General features: G+C 48.7%; 1 protein-coding gene across 3 annotated transcripts in view; it reads left to right on the top strand.

Annotated features, from left to right (window-relative positions):
• ESYT2 (extended synaptotagmin 2) overlaps positions 1-19,021 on the top strand; it is a 641,975-nt gene that overhangs the window by 587,308 nt on the left and 35,646 nt on the right. For all 3 annotated transcript variants that reach the window (XM_078663275.1, XM_078663276.1, XM_078663274.1), the window contains 3 exons: positions 15,557-15,706; positions 16,521-16,906; positions 17,213-17,311. In XM_078663275.1, coding sequence (XP_078519401.1) covers positions 15,557-15,706; positions 16,521-16,906; positions 17,213-17,311 — 635 coding nt within the window. The remainder of the gene's footprint in view (positions 1-15,556; positions 15,707-16,520; positions 16,907-17,212; positions 17,312-19,021) is intronic.

The following is a 19,021-nucleotide window of genomic DNA, read 5'->3' as shown; positions in this document are numbered from 1 at the left end:
GAACCCTCCAGACACGAAGGATGCGCATGGTTCTCTGACTAATTGTCTGATATAATGGAGGACATTTTTGGGGATGGTGGGGGGCACAAACGAAGGGACCAATAGGTGACTAATACATTTTAGCACCTGAAGTAGAGAAATGTACAGGCATGAAGATTTGGGAAGGTGACCTGTGGGTGAATTGCAGTGGAATAATGGTGTGTCTAGAGGTGCATCTAGACTTGGCAGATGCTACTGACCCCATGAGTTTGGGGAGCTTGATTTATCAGAGATCTCTCCTAAAATTACTCCCAATACTAAGCAACGTTTCATGAAATGTCATTATCCACAGGGGCGTCGCTACGACTGCAATGGAGGCAGACATGTTTCGGTAGAGCTCTGCCGGAGGCTCCCCTAAACAGGCTGCTATCTCCAAGTGTAGTCGCTTATGGAGGCTCTAACTCAGCAGAGATCGCACAAGACACCATCCTAGAACAGCGCTGTGGATTTTGGCTCGTCTGAAGCGGCCATCCGCTGCACAGTCCCGGAGGAGTCGACCCAGCTATGCAAGCCCGCGGTCTGGCTCCACCCACAAGGCCGCACATGCGATGAGGCGATGGCCATGAACTTCAGCCGCAAATCCTGTCTCCACCTAAATATACATCAGTCGATATGTGGCAAGATGCAGTTGGGGCCCCTGCTGTGCCGCCCACCCGCTCCTACCTGTGAAATCCTGCCCTGATCGCTGGGTGCTGTGCCGCGGGAGGTGGGCTGCGTGTGGCGGCGCCTAGATTGCCTGTATTGCCGTTGCCCTCGTGGCGGGGCCGCGGTAGGCGACTTTCCACCCATGATGAACAAATGTAAGTGTTTGCTCCCCTCTCATGCGGACACTTGCTGATGGATGGCGGGATGTGATCAGAGCCCCTACGGCACTGCCCTCGCGACCCCAAGCTTTGGTTTTCCCCGGCTCGACAATCGACCCATAAGGTAATTGAGGAGGCATGGTGTAGGCAGACACCACCTGGCCCGCTTGTAATACGGCTGCCCGCACGACGTGGCCGTGGTGTGTGGACCCCCACCAGCAAGTCGAAGACTGAGACTCCTTGGACCGCTTGTACTGCCGCTGCCCATGCGGCGTGGTTGCGGTGGGTACATCCCCCGCCTGCGAGACGGATACAGCGGCCATTTGCCCCCCGCCTCCCCCGCGTGCATCCGCGGGTGAGGAACGGGGTGAGGTCGGAACTCCTGTTGCGCCATCAGTGGGCTGCAGAAGCATAGAAACCCACAGGCCTACCTGGTACTCGTGGTGGAGAGGGTGGCAAGGCGCTACACTGCAGCACTGCTCAGGCCGCCGCGGTCGCTGCTACCTGTACAGCGTGAACCTGAGATGAGGCCCTCCCCTAGGAGACTGCCCGCTGATCACCGTCGGTCGGCAATTGAACCCGCGGACATTAACATGCTGGTAATGAGGTTGATGCTGGTGAGTTTTGAAGACACACTGAGCCCCATCTGTGGCTGACCAAGGTGGAACATCCTACTGGTGCCTCCGTGGGAGTTGAGTGACAACGCCCGGAAATCCTCCAACCTTGTTTTATTAAATACATGCAACCTATGTGGCAGCTGCTCCTCCACAGCTACCGTCCAGCAGAAGCCGGGGTGCAGGGATGATGCCCGGCCCGCCGCGACCCAGTGCAGCGGTGAGTCACATGCTGCCACTCCGGCGGTCAATGCACGGTTGGTTAAAACACATTGCTGCATAGTCAAGTTGCGCCTGACACGCATCGCATAGTCTACCTGGGTGGCTCCCGAGAAGTGCTTTCGTTGATACCCACTGATGGATACAGCCCCAACCCTGGCGAAGCATGATCTACTGCTGAGGTGAACGGGTGCACTACTGCCTACTGAGACCAGGGTGGCTGAAGGATGCGGTTGGCGACCGAGCTGCGACCAGGATACTGGTGAGTTGTTGACTGGGTCCCACTTCTTCAGCTGCGATCTGTTCAGTATCTGCTGGCTGTGACCTATTGGTATCGAGACGGGGCTCACAGTGACACTCAAGCCCTAGTGACATTGTGCTGAGATCCTCCTGGACACACAGCAGCATAGGTACATAGACTCTGCACCTGATGTCGGGTGGCACCCGGGCGCAGACCGGGACGGGAGGTGCGCAAACCCTACCGCCACCATCCAAGCCTAAATCGGACACGATGGCAAAACAGGGGCTCACGGATCAAACTGCAAACAAGCTAGATGCGGTGCTTGCTGCGATGGAACTGCTAGAAGAAACCATTACCAGACCCGCACCTCCCTGGAATCCAAAATTGACAAGGTAGCTATTGATCTTACCCACTTACATGCAGATCATCGGAAACTAACAGACTGCACCACTGTCTTTGAATCTACGCTCGCTGACATCAAACCGCAGGTGACACAAACAGATAAGCATGTACAAGACTTGCTGAACCGTGTGGAGTTCCTGGAGGACAGAGCCGAGGATGCCGAAGGACGGGCACGACGAAACAATGTGCGCATAATAGGTATACCGGAACGATGGGAAGGAAGAGAGCCCGCCCAGCACATGGAAAATTGGCTCAGAGATCTACTGCCGGAGGGATCCCTCTCACCACACTTTGTCATAGAGCACGCCCACAGGGTTCCTGCAAGGCCCCCCCACGGGATCAAACCCGCAGCCCCTGGTCCTTCGGATCCTCAATTACTGGGATCGGGGCTCCATTCTACAGGAAACCAGGAAGCTCCAATATATCCACATTGACAATCACAAAATAATGTTTTTTCCGGATTACACTATCCAGGTGCAGCGCCAGAGGTTTTTGTTCATGGCAGTAAAGAAGCGCCTTCGGCAAATCGACCTGAAATATTCTCTGTTAATCCCAGCGCGCCTGCAACTGGTTGCAGGCAACAAAATTCACTTTTTTAACACATCAGAAGAGGCGGGGGACTGGTTGGATACCTTCACCAATGCAAGGCCTCGAGATACTGCTGCGACAGCAACACTACCAAATTTGAAAGGCCCCTTTCGCCGCCGACTGAGGGAGCGTAGATCTACGGGAACGAGGACACCACCTTCACCGCATGTGGGCCCCCACTCAGAATTGATCCTCATCAGGCAGCGGGATGCCCTACAGGTGGTAGCAGAGATCAACGGCTCATTGTTGACTGAAGATGCGTCTAACTCCAGTCAACGGGACCTGCCCAGTGACGCCGAACGGATATATGGCTTGCAGAACTCAAAGGACGCCAGTGAACAACCAGATTTCACCCCGCAGACGGCGGACTTAATAGTATGAACACTACAGACTCCTATCTTTGTACGAACTACAAACTGGGGTACACATGTGGGGGCGTGCCGTCGCTTACAATGTAGACATTTGTGATGGACGTTGCTATGACTCCGATTTGTTCGCACACAGTTGGGATTGATATTACATTATATGATGGGATGGTGGGCCTTCGTAACATGTGTTGTTGCGGCTATATGGACACAAATATATACCACTCACCTGTTGTGTGTTCCTGAGTTAATATGCACAGTTTGCCTTATATTAGATTTTGCCTGATAATTGGGAGCCTCTGCGACGCTAGATACGCGGATTGTTAGCTAACGAAAAGCAGCTTGCAGTGCACCCCCTCCCCCCCCCGATCGTTTTAACTGTTATCTCCATATGGGAGTTTGGACGATTGCTGGTTGCATTTTTGCCCTTTTGGTATTACATATGATTATGTTTTTGTTTCGGTTTTATTGTGAGATATCGTCTGTTATGTGTGGACTCAAGCACTGTAATATGTTAAGAGTCGAAATACTGGGTAAGATGTGTAACGCTAGGTCATATTCAATGCACGTACCTGTCTGGCCGCTATGGACACATGTTCACTTGACGAGATTTAGGGACTTTGTCTTCGTTTAAAATTGGTACATGAAATGTGAGGGGCATGCATACGCCGTCACGTAGGTATCAGATATATTCGTACCTCAAACGACATTACATACAAATAGCCTTATTGCAAGAGACTTAACTGGCCAAGACGGAGATACAGCGCTTGCACCGCAGCTGGTGTGGCCAACTGTATGCCACTGGGTACTCTGCTTTTGCGCGAGGTGCGCTAATTTGGGTGAGATTAGGTGTTCTGCTTACAATTACACGCTCACTGGTGGACACGGAGGGCAGGTATGTGATAGTCAGGAGCCCGCTGGATGGCCGACATATAGTACTCGCATCCCTGTACGCTCCTAATACTGAACAGGCTGCTTTCCTTGATAAGATATCCCACATCCTTGCGCCATGGCACGATGTTCCCATGTTACTGGGGGGCGACTACAACAGCGTACTTGATGTGTCACTAGACCGATCCTTCCCATCCCTTCCAAGCACACACCTTGCTATGAAGGCACTGACTACCTGGGCAACACAATGGCACTTGAGGGATGCTTGGAGACACCGTCACCCCCATGACAGGGTATATTCCTATTATTCAGGGGCTCATGACCTACACATGTGGTTAGACCATTATATGCTTTCGGAAGCTTCTCCCCCACATATCGTCAGTTTATTACTTAGGCAGGACGCACTCTGACCATAACTCACATATATTAGAGGTGTTATGGGAACACCCTTGTCTGCCGATTCCGACCTGGCGGCTACAACCTGACTTGCTCTTAGACGCACCCTTTCGTACCCTACTAGCTGCCAACATCACCCAATATTTTGAGGAGAATACCAGCACAGCTGCAACACCTCAGGTATAATGGGACACATTCAAGGTAGTGATCAGGGGAGATTGCCTCGGTGCGCAGGTGGGTATGAGGAGACAGTTGGAGGCAGACCACACACGCCTTGAGACTGATCTGCTCCGTAGGGAGGGAGAGGTGATGGGGGAAACGCAGAGCCTTTGGAACAAGTCAGAGAAGAACATTCTAGATTGCTGGATCGACTCCGCAATCTCAATTATGCAGCACATTCTGCACGCACCCACTATATGGGAGACAAACCTGGCAGGTTGCTGTCAAGGTTGATACGGCAAGATATAGCTACTACGCACGTGACAACAATACAAAATACACAAGGAATTACGGTACATACCCATAAGTGATATACACCGTGCTTTTGTGGAGCATTTCTCCATAATTTACAGATCTTGTTTGACAGCCACGGATGCTGACATACAGGACTTCCTCTCCGCCCTGACATTGCCACCATTGACAGAACACCAACAGGGGGAATTGGGTGGTCCTCTGCTGTCAGAGGAACTAAGAGACAGTATCTAGTCTCTCTCGAATGGTAAAGCGCCGGGTCCTGACGGACTACCGGTTGAATTTTACAAGGCATACTCAGATATACTAATACCGGAACTGTTCCGGGTGTATGCGGCGGCTCTATTATATTCATCTCTCACACCCACACAAAATGAGGCAACGCTGGTCTCTCTTTTAAAGCCGGTCAGAAACCCTGACCTCCTGGGCTCTTATAGCTCGTTGGCTCTGTTGAACACAGATTATAAAATTCTTGTCTCCACCCAAGCCAAACGTATTACCACGTTTGTGCCGGCTGTGGTACACACTGATCAAAACGGATTTGTCCCCACCAGAAGCACCTCCCTAAATATTCTCAGACTATTTAGAATCCAGAAATATGCAGTGGAGAACTGGCCTCGATCGGGGTGTCTAATACTAGACCTGGAGAAGGCCTTTGATTAGCTGGAGTGGCCCTATTTAGCAGCAGTCTTGCATAAATACGAGTTGGGTGATGATTATCTACAACTGGTGCAACTGCTGTATCAACGCCCTACAGTGCGTGCTCGCACGGGCAAGCTCTTATCTGACACGATCAGAGTTAGACGAGGCACCAGGCAGGGGGGCCCTCTGTCCCCATTGCTCTTTTCCCTGGCTATGGAACCTCTGGCAGCTCTCCTCCGAGAGGGTGGCGCAGATTGGGGCATCCCCTTAAGTGATGGACTTCACACAGTGTCCCTATATGCGGATGACCTGTTATTGTACATAAGGGACCTCCATGCTGTGCCGCCAGCGATATCAGCGCTGTTCCGTAGCTTTGAGTCGGTATCGGGCCTCAGGGTAAACTGGGCTAATTCAGGCACCTACTCTTTCCGTGAAGATGTGGCTGTAACGAATGTGATCATTAATGGGATTGGGCTTGACTGGTATCCAACCACGTTCAGGTACCAAGGCATATATATCTACAGGTCCCCTACAGACATTCTGGAAGGTAATCTGGTTTGCACCATCTCCTCCATAAGAGCACAGATACAATTCTGGAAGACAGTACCGCTCAACGTGATGAGCCGTATCACCTTAACCAAAATGGTTGTACTACCCAGGCTATTGTATTATTTTGCAAACCTTCCGGTATATGTACCAGTAAAGGGAATAGGAGGGATTAACCCGAGGCCTGGTTTGGAATGTAGGTCGACCCAGGATAGCATTACAGAAACTATATGAGCCCCCAGAAAGTGGAGGTTTGGCAGTTCCTCATCTAGAACTATATTACTTCAATGGGTCGCAAAGTGGCTAAGCGGCAATGATTTGGACGCAGACTCAGATATACGGATTGTTTCACCCATTGGCGAAAATTCCCCGCCCGACAGTTACATGTTGAGTTAGCTCACAGATGTTTTAAGAGAAGCCTTTACCTTACAAAAGACACAACCCCATATGGCCCGACGTTGCCACTCATCGGGACACCCAGAGTTAGAGACCCTATAACAGACATTACATGGATGCCCTGGATTGAGGCGGGAGTGGAGACGCTAGGGGACCTGTACGCAGACGGTACCTTACTACCATTTGCGACACTAACAGCAGATAATGGATTGCCAGTGGGCCAATTCCTTTTACACGCAGCCATTACGCGGACAATTACGCTAGCATGGGGAGATATGACTAACGAGCCGCCGACACATCAATTATTGCAATACTTGGGGGAGGGCTTGCATGTGATACACTAACTGGTTCAAGCCCTGCTCATTCATGTATTGAAGCCACTACAGAGACTCCGCGCATGTTGGACTGAAGATTGAGGCCGTCCTTGGACTGATAATAAGTGGGAACACGTCTTAGCCAGTGCCACACACATACCACGCAATTCACAAATTAAACTCATACAAACTTACATATTACGCAGAGCATACCTCTCGCCAGACAAGATTAATAAATATATTAGCATCAACACTTCCGAATGCCCGAGATGCCGTCTCCTAGGTGCTGACCTATTGCATATGCTATGGTCCTGCCCCCTGCTTTTACCCTACTGGCGCGTGATAATGGAAACACTTCCCACCTGCACTAACACTGAGGTACGTAGCACGTGGGAAGTCTGTATCCTGGGGTTTTATAAAAGAACTAAGGCCAATAAAGTAAGATCCAGATTTCGTGACAGCAAAACGACTCATAACTAAGCGGTGGAAACATAAGGACCCACCAGAAGTATTACATTGGGTGAAATCCCTAGAAGTCTGGGCACAGACGGAGGGCACCACCCTATATAGGGAAGAAACAGCGGGCTTGCAAAAGTATCCTATTGCACAGGCCTGGGATGGTATGTTCACAATTCTTACACTTTCCAACGCTGCGTTGCGGGCACCTCCTGCACAGCAGGCAGAACCTACCGTCCGACATGTCACCTAGACGTAGAGAACACACATGTTATCCTAACTACAGCCGTTGTGTTAGGCGCAGACCTCGCGTTCCTTAAAGATACCACAAAGTCGTGGCTATTGCCACACGGCACCCTAATGTGCTGCCGTATAGAACGCAGGAGTAGAAGCCCACATTCACTGCTTGCACATTAGCCTAGTCGTGACTACACCCAGATGACACACCGGACACTACTTACATGCTCCCTCAGTCAACTGATGTCTCTTTTGTTTTGCTTGATGATTTGTCTTCATTAGATGTGGTTGAATTGTTATAAGGAAAGATATCTAATAAGCAGATACGGCATTTACATATAAATTGCTTTTGTTTGCTCATGAAGTGTTATATGTTGCGAGCTAACAGTTGAGTCACGTATGAATAGCATACTTCTGTATACATCAATGTATTCACACACATTATCAACCACTGACAAGGTAGCGCACGGCTGCCAGGAGCGTTCTGGGCGCTCATTGAGTAGCGGTTTTTAACTCTGTTATTTTATTTTGCAGGTCTATTGGGACCCTCCTTTTTAAACCCCCTCACTTGCACTGTAGATCGTGACATCCACCGCCGTTTGGCGGGTCCGGTGCCTGGGGTGGGCGCCATCTTACTTTGGGGTAAAGGCGGCTATTTCCGCCAGCGCTTCATTGCGCATGCGCTAAGAGGGAACGCCTATTTAAGGCGAGTCCCTGTTTGATCCTGCCCTGACAAGGTAGCGCACGGCTGCCAGGAGCGTTCTGAGCGCTCATTGAGTAGCGGTTTTTAACTCTGTTATTTTATTTTGCAGGTCTATTGGGACCCTCCTTTTTAAACCCCCTCACTTGCACTGTAGATCGTGACATCCACCGCCGTTTGGCGGGTCCGGTACCTGGGGTGGGCGCCATCTTACTTTGGGGTAAAGGCGGCTATTTCCGCCAGCGCTTCATTGCGCATGCGCTAAGAGGGAACGCCTATTTAAGGCGAGTCCCTGTTTGATCCTGCCCTGACAAGGTAGCGCACGGCTGCCAGGAGCGTTCTGGGCGCTCATTGAGTAGCGGTTTTTAACTCTGTTATTTTATTTTGCAGGTCTATTGGGACCCTCCTTTTTAAACCCCCTCACTTGCACTGTAGATCGTGACATCCACCGCCGTTTGGCGGGTCCGGTGCCTGGGGTGGGCGCCATCTTACTTTGGGGTAAAGGCGGCTATTTCCGCCAGCGCTTCATTGCGCATGCGCTAAGAGGGAACGCCTATTTAACGCTCCTCCCCTAGCGTAGCGGGATCGCGTAGCGGGATCGCGTAGCGGGCGCGACCTCGCGTGGCCGGAGTCGTGCCAGAGTCCTGCCCGTCTGCGCCCGTCCGCGCTAGGCCGTGCGGGACGCTGCGGGTAGGCAACCTAGGGTAGGTAAGTCTCCTGCATGTGTTGCCATGCTTACATACTCTAGTGACATGCTACGTTCTATCGGCCGGGCTTCGTGTCGGTGCTGGCTTCCCCCTGTACACCCGCTCAGTGGCCCATACCGATGCTGCTGTAACGGATGGGCACTTGATCCACCGGGGTTCATCCCTCGAAAGAGCCTGCTAGTAGCCCCTTGTACTAGGGGCTCGCCGCCTTTTCTGCGGGTATTAAACCTGAATGTCAGATCGGCAGTAAAGCATTATTTAGACATCTATGATCTAATTGTAGATGAAGCCCCCGACGTCTTTGCCATGACGGAAACTTGGCTTCAAGACGCGGACACTGCTATTCTGAATTTAGCCTGCCCACCTGAATATACTATGTATACCCTTAACAGATCATCGAGAGGAGGTGGCATTGCCCTTATAGTTAGGTCCTGTTACACCTGCATATGGAGTGGCCTCAACATAGCTGGGTGTGAGAGTGCCTCTTTTAAAGTCTCAGTAAACCCCCAATTTACATTCTCGGGGATGGTGGTCTATCGCCCGCCTGGGAGTGATGTGGTATTCAGAGATTCTTTCCCTGATGCTGTTAGCAGGTTAGCCATAGGTTGTGCTAACTATTCCATCTTGGGTGACCTGAATCTACACTTTGACATCTCTTCTAACCCGGCGGTCTGTAGCATTACTGCAGACTTAGAGGCCCTTCAGCTCTCCCAGCTGGTTCTTCAGCCCACTCACGTGGGGGGTCATACCCTGGACCCCTTTTTTACTAATTTGGATGAGACTAAAGTTATATCTGTCTCCCCGTTGGTATGGACAGACCATTCTCTGGTGACCATTCAATGCCCTCTACCCGCGGCCGCGTCCATTCCTTTGGCCAGGCGGGTGCTGAGGAGACATTGGAACAAACTTAAACTTGAGGACCTCCACCGCCTTCTAGCGGTGGAACCGCCAAATCCTCTTGATGACGTGGAAAAGGGTTACAACCACTTTTGCTCTTGGGTAACCAGGGCCTTGGACTCCTTGATACCAGTCGTATCTAGTAAAATCAGCTCCAGAGACCCAAGCCCCTGGTACAACAGCGCTCTTCATGCCCTGAAGGTAATTTGTAGGCGGGCGGAAAGAGCATGGCGGCGGACTATGAGGCTGATCTAAAAGCTGCATATGTTGCCTCCGTCAGGAGCTATCATCGGGCAATATGTCGAGCGCGCGCGGCATATTATGCTTCCGAAATCTGTAACAGCTCTAATCCATCAAAGATTATCTTCAGGGCTATGAAAGACCTCCTGGTGAAACGGCCTCCCTCTGCGGTTGTGGGATCCACCGCTCATTGTGAATCCCTTGCCACTTACTTTCTGGGAAAGGTCCAGGATATTTATCGGGCCTTCCCTAGCATAGGGAATGACCGGGAAACTCAGAATGGGGCCCTAGTCCATTCTCCTCTGCTTTCATTTCCTCCACTCCTTCCAGAGGGATTCGACGAACTTGCTTTGCGAGTTAAGTCTGGATCTCCTTTGGACCCAGTAAAACCAGCTCTGTTCAGAGATCAGGCTTTTATGGGACGTACGGTTGTGCGCTCCTTAGTCAACCTCTCGCTGGAGTCGGGTGTGGTTCCAACCAAGTGGAAGCAGGCGGTGGTGTCCCCAATCATTAAGAAACCTACCCTGGACCCATCAAAACCGGAAAGCTATCGCCCCATTTCACTGCTACCCTGGCCGGCAAAAATAACGGAGGCCCATGTTAACATCACCTTGTCGGAACATCTCGCCCGGACCAATGTCCTTGATCCCACGCAACATGGCTTCCGTGCTGGGCACAGCACGGAAACTGCCCTTCTTGTGATGGTTGAACAACTCCGAGCGGTGCTGGATGCCGGTCAGACGGCGGCGCTGATATTATTAGATCTCAGCGTCGCCTTCGACACGGTCTCCCATACCATCCTTTTGCATCGGCTCAAGGACTGTGGCGTTGGCGGCCGGGCTCTGCAGTGGTTCCGCTCTTTCCTTGACGACCGTTCCTTCTGTGTGGCCACCCCTCCTTTTAAGTCCAATTTCCAGCCACTGGCAATGGGGGTTCCGCAGGGGTCCTCGCTGAGTCCCACGTTATTTAATCTGTACGTGAGACCGCTGGCTGAGGTCGCTAGGCAGTGGGGTTTGACCCTGGTCTCCTACGCAGACGATACTCAGCTAGCGGTTACTCTCAGCGGGGACGCAGAGATAGACGCCCCCAGGTTTCAGAATGGACTGAAGGCGGTGGCTAGCTGGTTGACAGTTAACTGTCTCCAGCTTAATGCCACTAAAACAGAGGTTATGGTCGTCGGGAAGGAGGTGGACTTGTGGGGGGACAAATGGTGGCCACCGGAACTGGGACCAACTCCGACCCCGGTGTCTGAGTTGAAAAACCTGGGAGTTTGGCTGGATGCCGGCCTTACCTTTGTTGGCCACACCAAAAAAACAGCCGCCTGTTGCTTCGGCTTGCTGCGAGGATTACGACCTATCCTCAAATACTTTGATGCTCCTACCAGACAGGTGGTAATCCAGGCCACTGTCATCTCACGCCTGGATTACGCCAGCTCTCTCCTGGTGGGAGCAAATCAGGCGGAACGTACTCGTTTACAACGAGTACAAAATGCGGCGGCCAGAGCGATTGTTGGTCTGCCCAAATTTTGCTCGGTGTCCAATGTTCTCCGCTCCCTTCACTGGCTTTCAGTGAGGAAGCGAATTCACTTTAAGGTTCTTTGTTTAACCTTTAAAATTTTGAAAGGTATTGGCCCCCAAATTCTGTCCAATCTTGTTTCCTTTTACACACCCTCGCGTGCCCTTCGCTCTCAAGGTCAGGCCCTCACCGTGGTTCCTAGATTTAGGCTTAGCCGCTCCGGAGGGCGTTCTTTCCGCGTCAAAGCGGCTACCATCTGGAATTCTTTGCCCTTAGATATCCGCCAGATGGAGGATCTCATGCTTTTTAGGAGAGCAGTTAAAACTTTTCTGTTTTAAACCCAGTTACTTTTTACGCCTATTCTGTTCTTGTTGTGTTATTGTCCTACCTTGTCGCTGCGCCAGGACGCTCCTTAGCTGGAGCAGCTGTGCGCATAACAAATAAAGATAACATAACATAACATAACATAACATAACTGTCATGAAGAGGCATACTTAACAGACCCACTCTGGCCCCTGATTGGAGATGACAGAATGTGCGGGCTGTTGGTGCCCAAGGCACTATATAAATGAATGAGCAATCTTACACTAAATATGCGTATAACATCCAGACTATGAGAAGGAAATACTTGGAATTATATTCACAATGTCAAAGAACAAATGATGTTATCATAAATGCTGAAATGTAGTGATGCTTGGAATTTATGTAATAAGAAAGATAAAATGTAATAAAGATATTTAAAAAAAATAAAAGGTCATGGCCACTTTTTCTTTCCGTGCCCGGGCCTAATTTTGTTCCCGATCCAACCCTCTCTATCGAGATAAACGAAACTCGCTTCCAGAAAGCTTGTGGGATAGTTTCTATTTCTCTGTCAATTTAACTCAGTACACTGTATTTAACCAACAACAACGCAACGATCAAATTGGGGACCCACGGGAATATTTAAAGACCTAAGCTCTGGGAACATTCCCTAACAGTATACAACAACACAAGAGTACCAGAGGGTCTGTAGGTAGTGTAAGTTAATGGTGCAAATCACCACATGGCACAAAAACCTCCTAACTGACTGGAAAATAGTAGTAAACTAAGACACCTCCCCAGTCGGCCCAGATGCCGGCTTAGAAGTACCGACGGAGAGAGCGGTGCTTCACTCTACTCCTGAGCCACTGCCAGGTGGGGTGAGGTCTTCACTTCTTACAAGTTGGTGAAATACATGACCTGTAAGAAAAGACAAGACTCAACACCTAGAATCTTCAGGTGATCTCTGTGCTTGTCTCTATACCTGTTTTCTTATTCTTACTTTTCACTGTATATCTTACTTTGTTTTGCAGTAGCAATAGTTGTTGTTGGGTCCTGAAGAAAGGAAGGACGAATACGTCCCTCATTGCTGAAACATGTCGACCTGGTACCATATCTAGACATCTAATTTTCAAACTGTCTTGACAATTTTTAATATTGGTAGAGCGAGTATCACCAGAATAAAATCGTTCAGTACTCCCTCATCCAATTTTAAATGCACTTTTAAATTTCTTTCATTTTCTCCTTTTGCACTGCACTTTTTTGGTCACCTCACTTTTTACAAATCACCCTTGCAGGGAAGTGGTAAGACCATACTGCCTCCTATCTCAGCTGAGAGGACCACATACCATCTTGGTTACCTTTTTCCTGAGAATAGTACATCTGGGTGTATGGTCTCAAAGGAATCCCAAATGATGAAGGGTGGTTCCGAGTGGTGACTGATGGGTATCTGTGACCATCTGCTAAGGTGTCTTAGTTTACTACTGTTTTCTAGTCAGTTAGGAAGTTTAAGTGCCATGTGGTGATTTGCACCATTAACCTACACTACCTACAGACCCTCTGGTACTCTTGTGTTGTTGTACACTGTATTTAACCTCCAGCTCTTTCTTTACTCTTGGGCCCATGGCTGTCTACTCATGCTGCACCCAGAATTTCAGTTTGAAGGTGTTTTCATGCATTTACTGTCTTTTCTGTAACCCAGTAGTTAATATATAATGGTTCATGCGTTATCGTTGAAAGAAGAGATGGTTTAGGCATTGGTGCGCTGCACAGGTCATATACCTATTATTGTGGTACAAAAGGGGGTGGTGATGGACGGAGCATCTGAACCAATCAAACACTCACACCCAGTCAACAGATCTGGGTTTAATCCATCACCGTTCTTTAGCCCACTCTGCCACCCCAGTTCAGACATGGCCATATGCAAATCAGTCTGACCCTGTGCCTCATGGGAACAGTCCAGCCCGAACTGCCACGCCATGCCTTCCCTGGACCGGAAACAAGCTTCCGAGGACCGGTTTCTGGCATTTCAGCCGTCTTCAGCCCGGCTTGCTTGAATCTAGTGGCAAAGTGAGAAAGGGACTCACGTCTGAGCATACCCTGCCAACTTATGGCGAACAAAGTGGCACAAAAGGGTCCAGGGACGGCATGGCTTGGCAGTTCGGGATGGACTGTTCCCATGAGGCACAGGGTCAAGGCTGATCTGCATATGGCCATGTCTGAACTGGGGTGGTGTGGAGTGCAAAAGAACGATGGATTTAGGCCCAGATCTCTGTACTGGGGTGAATGTATGACACTGTTCTGCATTCTGTCCATCAACTGTTGTTTTTGCAATTGTCACCCCGAGTGGGATGGGTATGCTCAGACGTGAGTCCCATGCTCTCCACACCACTAGAGTCAAGCTATCCTGGCTGAAGACGGGTGATAGCCAGAAACCAGTCCTAGGATGCTTGATTCCGGTCCAGGAAAGACATGGCTTGGCAGTTCGGGCTGGACTGTTCCCATGAAGCACAGGGTCAAGGCTGATTTGCATATGGCCATGTCTGAACTGGGGTGGTGTGGAGTGCAAAAAAACGATGGATTTAGGCCCAGATCTCTGTACTGGGGTGAATGTATGACATTGTTCTGCATTCTGTCCATCAAATGTTGTTTTTGCATATATCTATTATTGGGCACTGTCTGTTCTGTTTTGTATAAGCCAACATTCATGCTTGAAAGATAGCCTTTACCTTGGTGTTTACCTTGAACTTGCATAGTAGGATCATATAAGTATTGGAGAGTTTAGCTCAAGGCTTGTGTAGTTGAACCTTGGTCGAATATAAGTGCAATTCGATTTTGGAGCCTTGGGTGGGACATTGGAAAAACCTCCCTCTACCGTATGGGGCCCTGCCGTTCATGCACAGACCCTCCTGTATTATCAATAATTGGTCGATGTATTGCCTGTCATCCTTTCAGGTTTGATAGGATTACTATCTGTGCCAGTACCACCAAGAGACCTCCTTGGGAGCAAATATGTGCTCTACAAATTCACACGATATGTACAGACTTTTTCCAGCAAACACTTCCTATTTTTTGTACCTTCACTACTTGTATGTAATATCTTGTCATGGACTCTTTTGTTTTAATAACTCTTTATTTGACTTTGCAAACACACTTGTGACATGTATGCAAGATTGGTAAACTGAGTTTGCCTATAATAAGGAATCTGCCATATTGTGTACACGGAGAATCTGACCGCAAGTAGTCATCTCATCTCGTACCCGACATTATAGTCTTTGGTTCATGCAACACGATAAAAATAACAGTCAAGCAAGCGAGTACAATGACATTTCAAGCTGCCTTGTCGAGCATGACGCTGGTATGCACCAACCCTGTCCCTGCAGCATATGCAATCATGTTAAAATGCAGATTTGAAAACCAGAGGGGGGGGGGGGGTCCAAGTGGGGGAGCGGGCGAGGACTTATGGGAAAACAGACCATATCCTATGACATCAGGGCACTTTTTATTCCTAACAAATGCTGCCTCTCGTGTTATATTATTCCAGCTGACGTACCCATCCTTTGTCTCCTGTTTGCTGCAGGTCAAAGACGAGTACCATGAAGTTGCAATGGGAAATCTCACGATTCCTCTGAGCCAGCTACTGACCAGCGAACAGCTGACTATGAACCAGCGGTTTCAATTGAGTAACTCCGGCCCAAGCAGCTCCATAAAAATTAAACTCGCCCTCCTGGTAGGTACTTCTGTTCCCATTTAAATGCTGGGTCTTGTCTCATTGGAGATTGGCTGTATGAACCATAACTATTCATTTCTCATGAGTCATGAAGACCCTAAGGCCTTCTGCACACACTGTGAGTGTTTGTATGTTCAGACGCACGTAATTCATTGGATAATCGCGTGTTCATCACTCTCCTGATTACAAAGAATGGTGAGTTTTCAAGCAATCAAGTCGTATTTGCATAGCGCTGCTTGTATCCAGGAGTTTTAAATGAGTTATTACAGTGGTAATACCAGCGTACATGTGTGCTCAGTTTAGTGTGAAGTGAGGGGAATGCTCTCATGCATGTTCAGTATCTGTGACCTCAGACAGATCTCCAGCAGCAGGGGGCAGCAGCAGTGACCCTACCCCACCATATGTTAAGAGGAAGTAAACAGCCTTGTAGACCATCCTAAAAAGGGGTGTATGTCAAAACTGCTAAACTAATCTATTATGTTTTAAGCATTTATCCTTAAACACCAATGGTAACTTGAAGAACCTCAGCTGCCGGAATATTAATTCATGAATTTCTATAATAAATATATTTTTTATATCTAAAATGTATACGTAGCTTTTCAACACCAATCACATAAAGATTGTATCAATAGTTGCATGACATTTTCTTTGCTATACTACTAACCAAAAGGTTTAGCGGGGAACTTGGCAGATTACCAATTGAAACTTTATTTTGCTTACTCTACAGTATGGCACCCTTTTTGGATTACCAAGTTTGGGTTTGAGCATACTGTTGCATTCTCATGATTGGAACTTGTTTTGTAATTACTTTCAGATTCTTTCAGTCGAGAAGCAAGCGGGGTCTCCAGGCCAGACTCAGACGCAGACGTCCCAAGTCAAGAGGCCCTCCATCCAGAAAGGAAGACAGCCTTCCCCCCAGTCTCATCCTTCTGGTACTGGGGTCATGGAAGCCCCAAAGGCAGGTGGTGCTTCGGCATCAGAAATCAGCATGATGGACAAGGGTGAAAAAAACACTCCCCCCAGTGCTAGCCCCAGGCGGCCACCTGAACTGAGTCAGAGCTCGTCCAGCTTGGCTGGAGGAAACTTCACGTACTCCCCAACGCACCTCTCAGTGAAAGAACCAACTCCAAGCATCGCTTCGGACATATCACTTCCCATTGCCACCCAGGAGCTCCGGCAAAGGCTGCAGCAGCTTCAAAAGTACAGTGCACTAATTCTCAGTCTTGGCTTATGTAACGCGTACATGATATATTGTGTGACCAGTGAGCAAGTAGTGTTTCTTTATTTCACTTTTGTGCATCCTCTATCATAATACCCATGTTGGCATTTGCACGTTTCAGGCACACAGGGGAAACCTGCCTGGCTGAGGCAGCACAAAAAATTTGATGCAAAGGCCTGGTATGCCAGGTTTGCTTTTTGAAAAGGAGAGCAGAGACTTTTAAAATGAATTATTACTATTGTGTGCGAAGTTAAACTATTCTTTCTGACACATGTTTTACTCCACAGCGGAACTACGCTTGGTCAGTCACCATTGGGTCAGATCCAGTTAACAATTCGTCACAGTTCTCAAAGAAACAAACTTATGGTGGTTGTGCACTCATGCAGGTTAGTACTTAGTTTTCTTGTTTTATTTGGGGAGTCTGGGTTGAGGTATGGCACTTTCTTGGAGTAGTCCATCCCACATAGTGTTTCTTCTGCTTGTTATAAACAAAAGTAGACCTGGGCTCCTTTATTACAAAGATAGCTCACTGTAACTAAATACGATTGCAAAATGATCTCTCATGTTCCTTATATGCCAAACAATACATTCTGCCACATGGTATAAACTTTGCAAAAATTATACAAATTCATTTTCCACTTCTTTAATTCTTCTGTGACAGGAAGTGGAGCAACCTTACTTTGCTTTATTCAGTTGTTCAGAAAGTTTTTGGTACACCACACAGTGCTTAATTTATAATAAAAAAAAACATAAGTGCCAGGGCCCTCGTCAGGAGGCCACTGCAACTTCCACCATTCATTGCCTCTTCAAGTGTTGCCAATGACAGCACCAACACAACTTCTAGCCATCATACACCTATAAGTGTGACCGCTCAGAATATTTCAGGCCAGAGCAATAAGAATGGCTTGACCGGCAGTTATTAGTCATGGTTAAAGTATGTTGAACTAATTATTACTGTTGTTGTGCTCATTTCTAAATTACATATTACACTCTGTGCATTTGCATGTATGGTTTATGACATGCAAGTTTTTCATGTGCAATAGTTCTAAACAGAACATGTTTGGACAGGTTTTTGGACAACTTAGACACACACATACACCCTTAAGAAGAAAGGGGGGGTCCCAAACGCAAAAAAAAACCATGCATTTTCCATGGACTTTTGTCAAGAGTTTTTTCACAAAAACTACTGAACGGAAGTACACCAAATTTGACAGACAGCTAGAGCCTGGTTCCCAGATTCTACTTTTTCTTGTCGAGTAGTTTTTGCGAAATTAAGGTTTTAAAATATTTGTATATCAGAATGGTTGGGATTGAAGGACTCTCACAAGAATTCATCAAACCCAGTTTAAAAAAATGGTTAGCCCAGCGAGGTTTTTCTTTCACTTGGGCAGGTTCGCTCCGGGGGGAGTCCGACTCCCGTGGGAGTGAGCAATGTGAGAATGTTGCTGGCAGTCTTTTTCAGACCTCGTAGACTTATTCCCCTGTCCTGAAGTTTAAAAAAACAAATAATATAAGAGGGCAGGGTAGGGATACCCCTGTGGTGGAGGGAGCATGCAAAAAACAGGTACTCCCTCTGGGTGGGAGCATGCTGGCATCCCGCACCATGCAGGTAGGTGCCAGGGGCCAAAGGGGTCTACCGGCTTCCCCCTCGGCCTCCAATTAATGCTGGTCCTGGGGTATTAACATGCGGCCCAGGGGTTGCGGCCCCAGGGGTTAGGGCCCCATGTGCCTAATAAGGCTCAGGGAGGGGGGCCGTGCAACCCCCTCCCCTCTTTATTTATTGAATTTGGCCCCTGGGGATGGGATACCAAGGGCCCTAGAACCCTTGGGGAGGGAGGGTGGTAGGGGTGCAAGTCCGCCCCTGTTTAATTGTATTTAGCTCCAGGAGGATGGGGTCCCTGGAGTCTTTTAAGGCTAGTGGAGGGGGAACACGTGGCTCCATCTCTGCTTTTTATTGGAATTTGGCTCCACATACTCCTGACATCTAGTGTTGCGTCCAGGGGTTGCAGATTATTATTTTGTGCAAAGGTTTTAACCTGCAGACCCGTTATGATTTCACAATGCACCACTGTAAGGCTCCACTTCAAGATTGTTTT

This window comes from Lissotriton helveticus, chromosome 10 (genome assembly GCF_964261635.1).
Source record: "Lissotriton helveticus chromosome 10, aLisHel1.1, whole genome shotgun sequence".
Classification (NCBI taxonomy): domain Eukaryota; kingdom Metazoa; phylum Chordata; class Amphibia; order Caudata; family Salamandridae; genus Lissotriton; species Lissotriton helveticus.
Note: the sequence above shows the minus strand (reverse complement) of the source record. Positions and strands in the feature narration are given on the sequence as shown.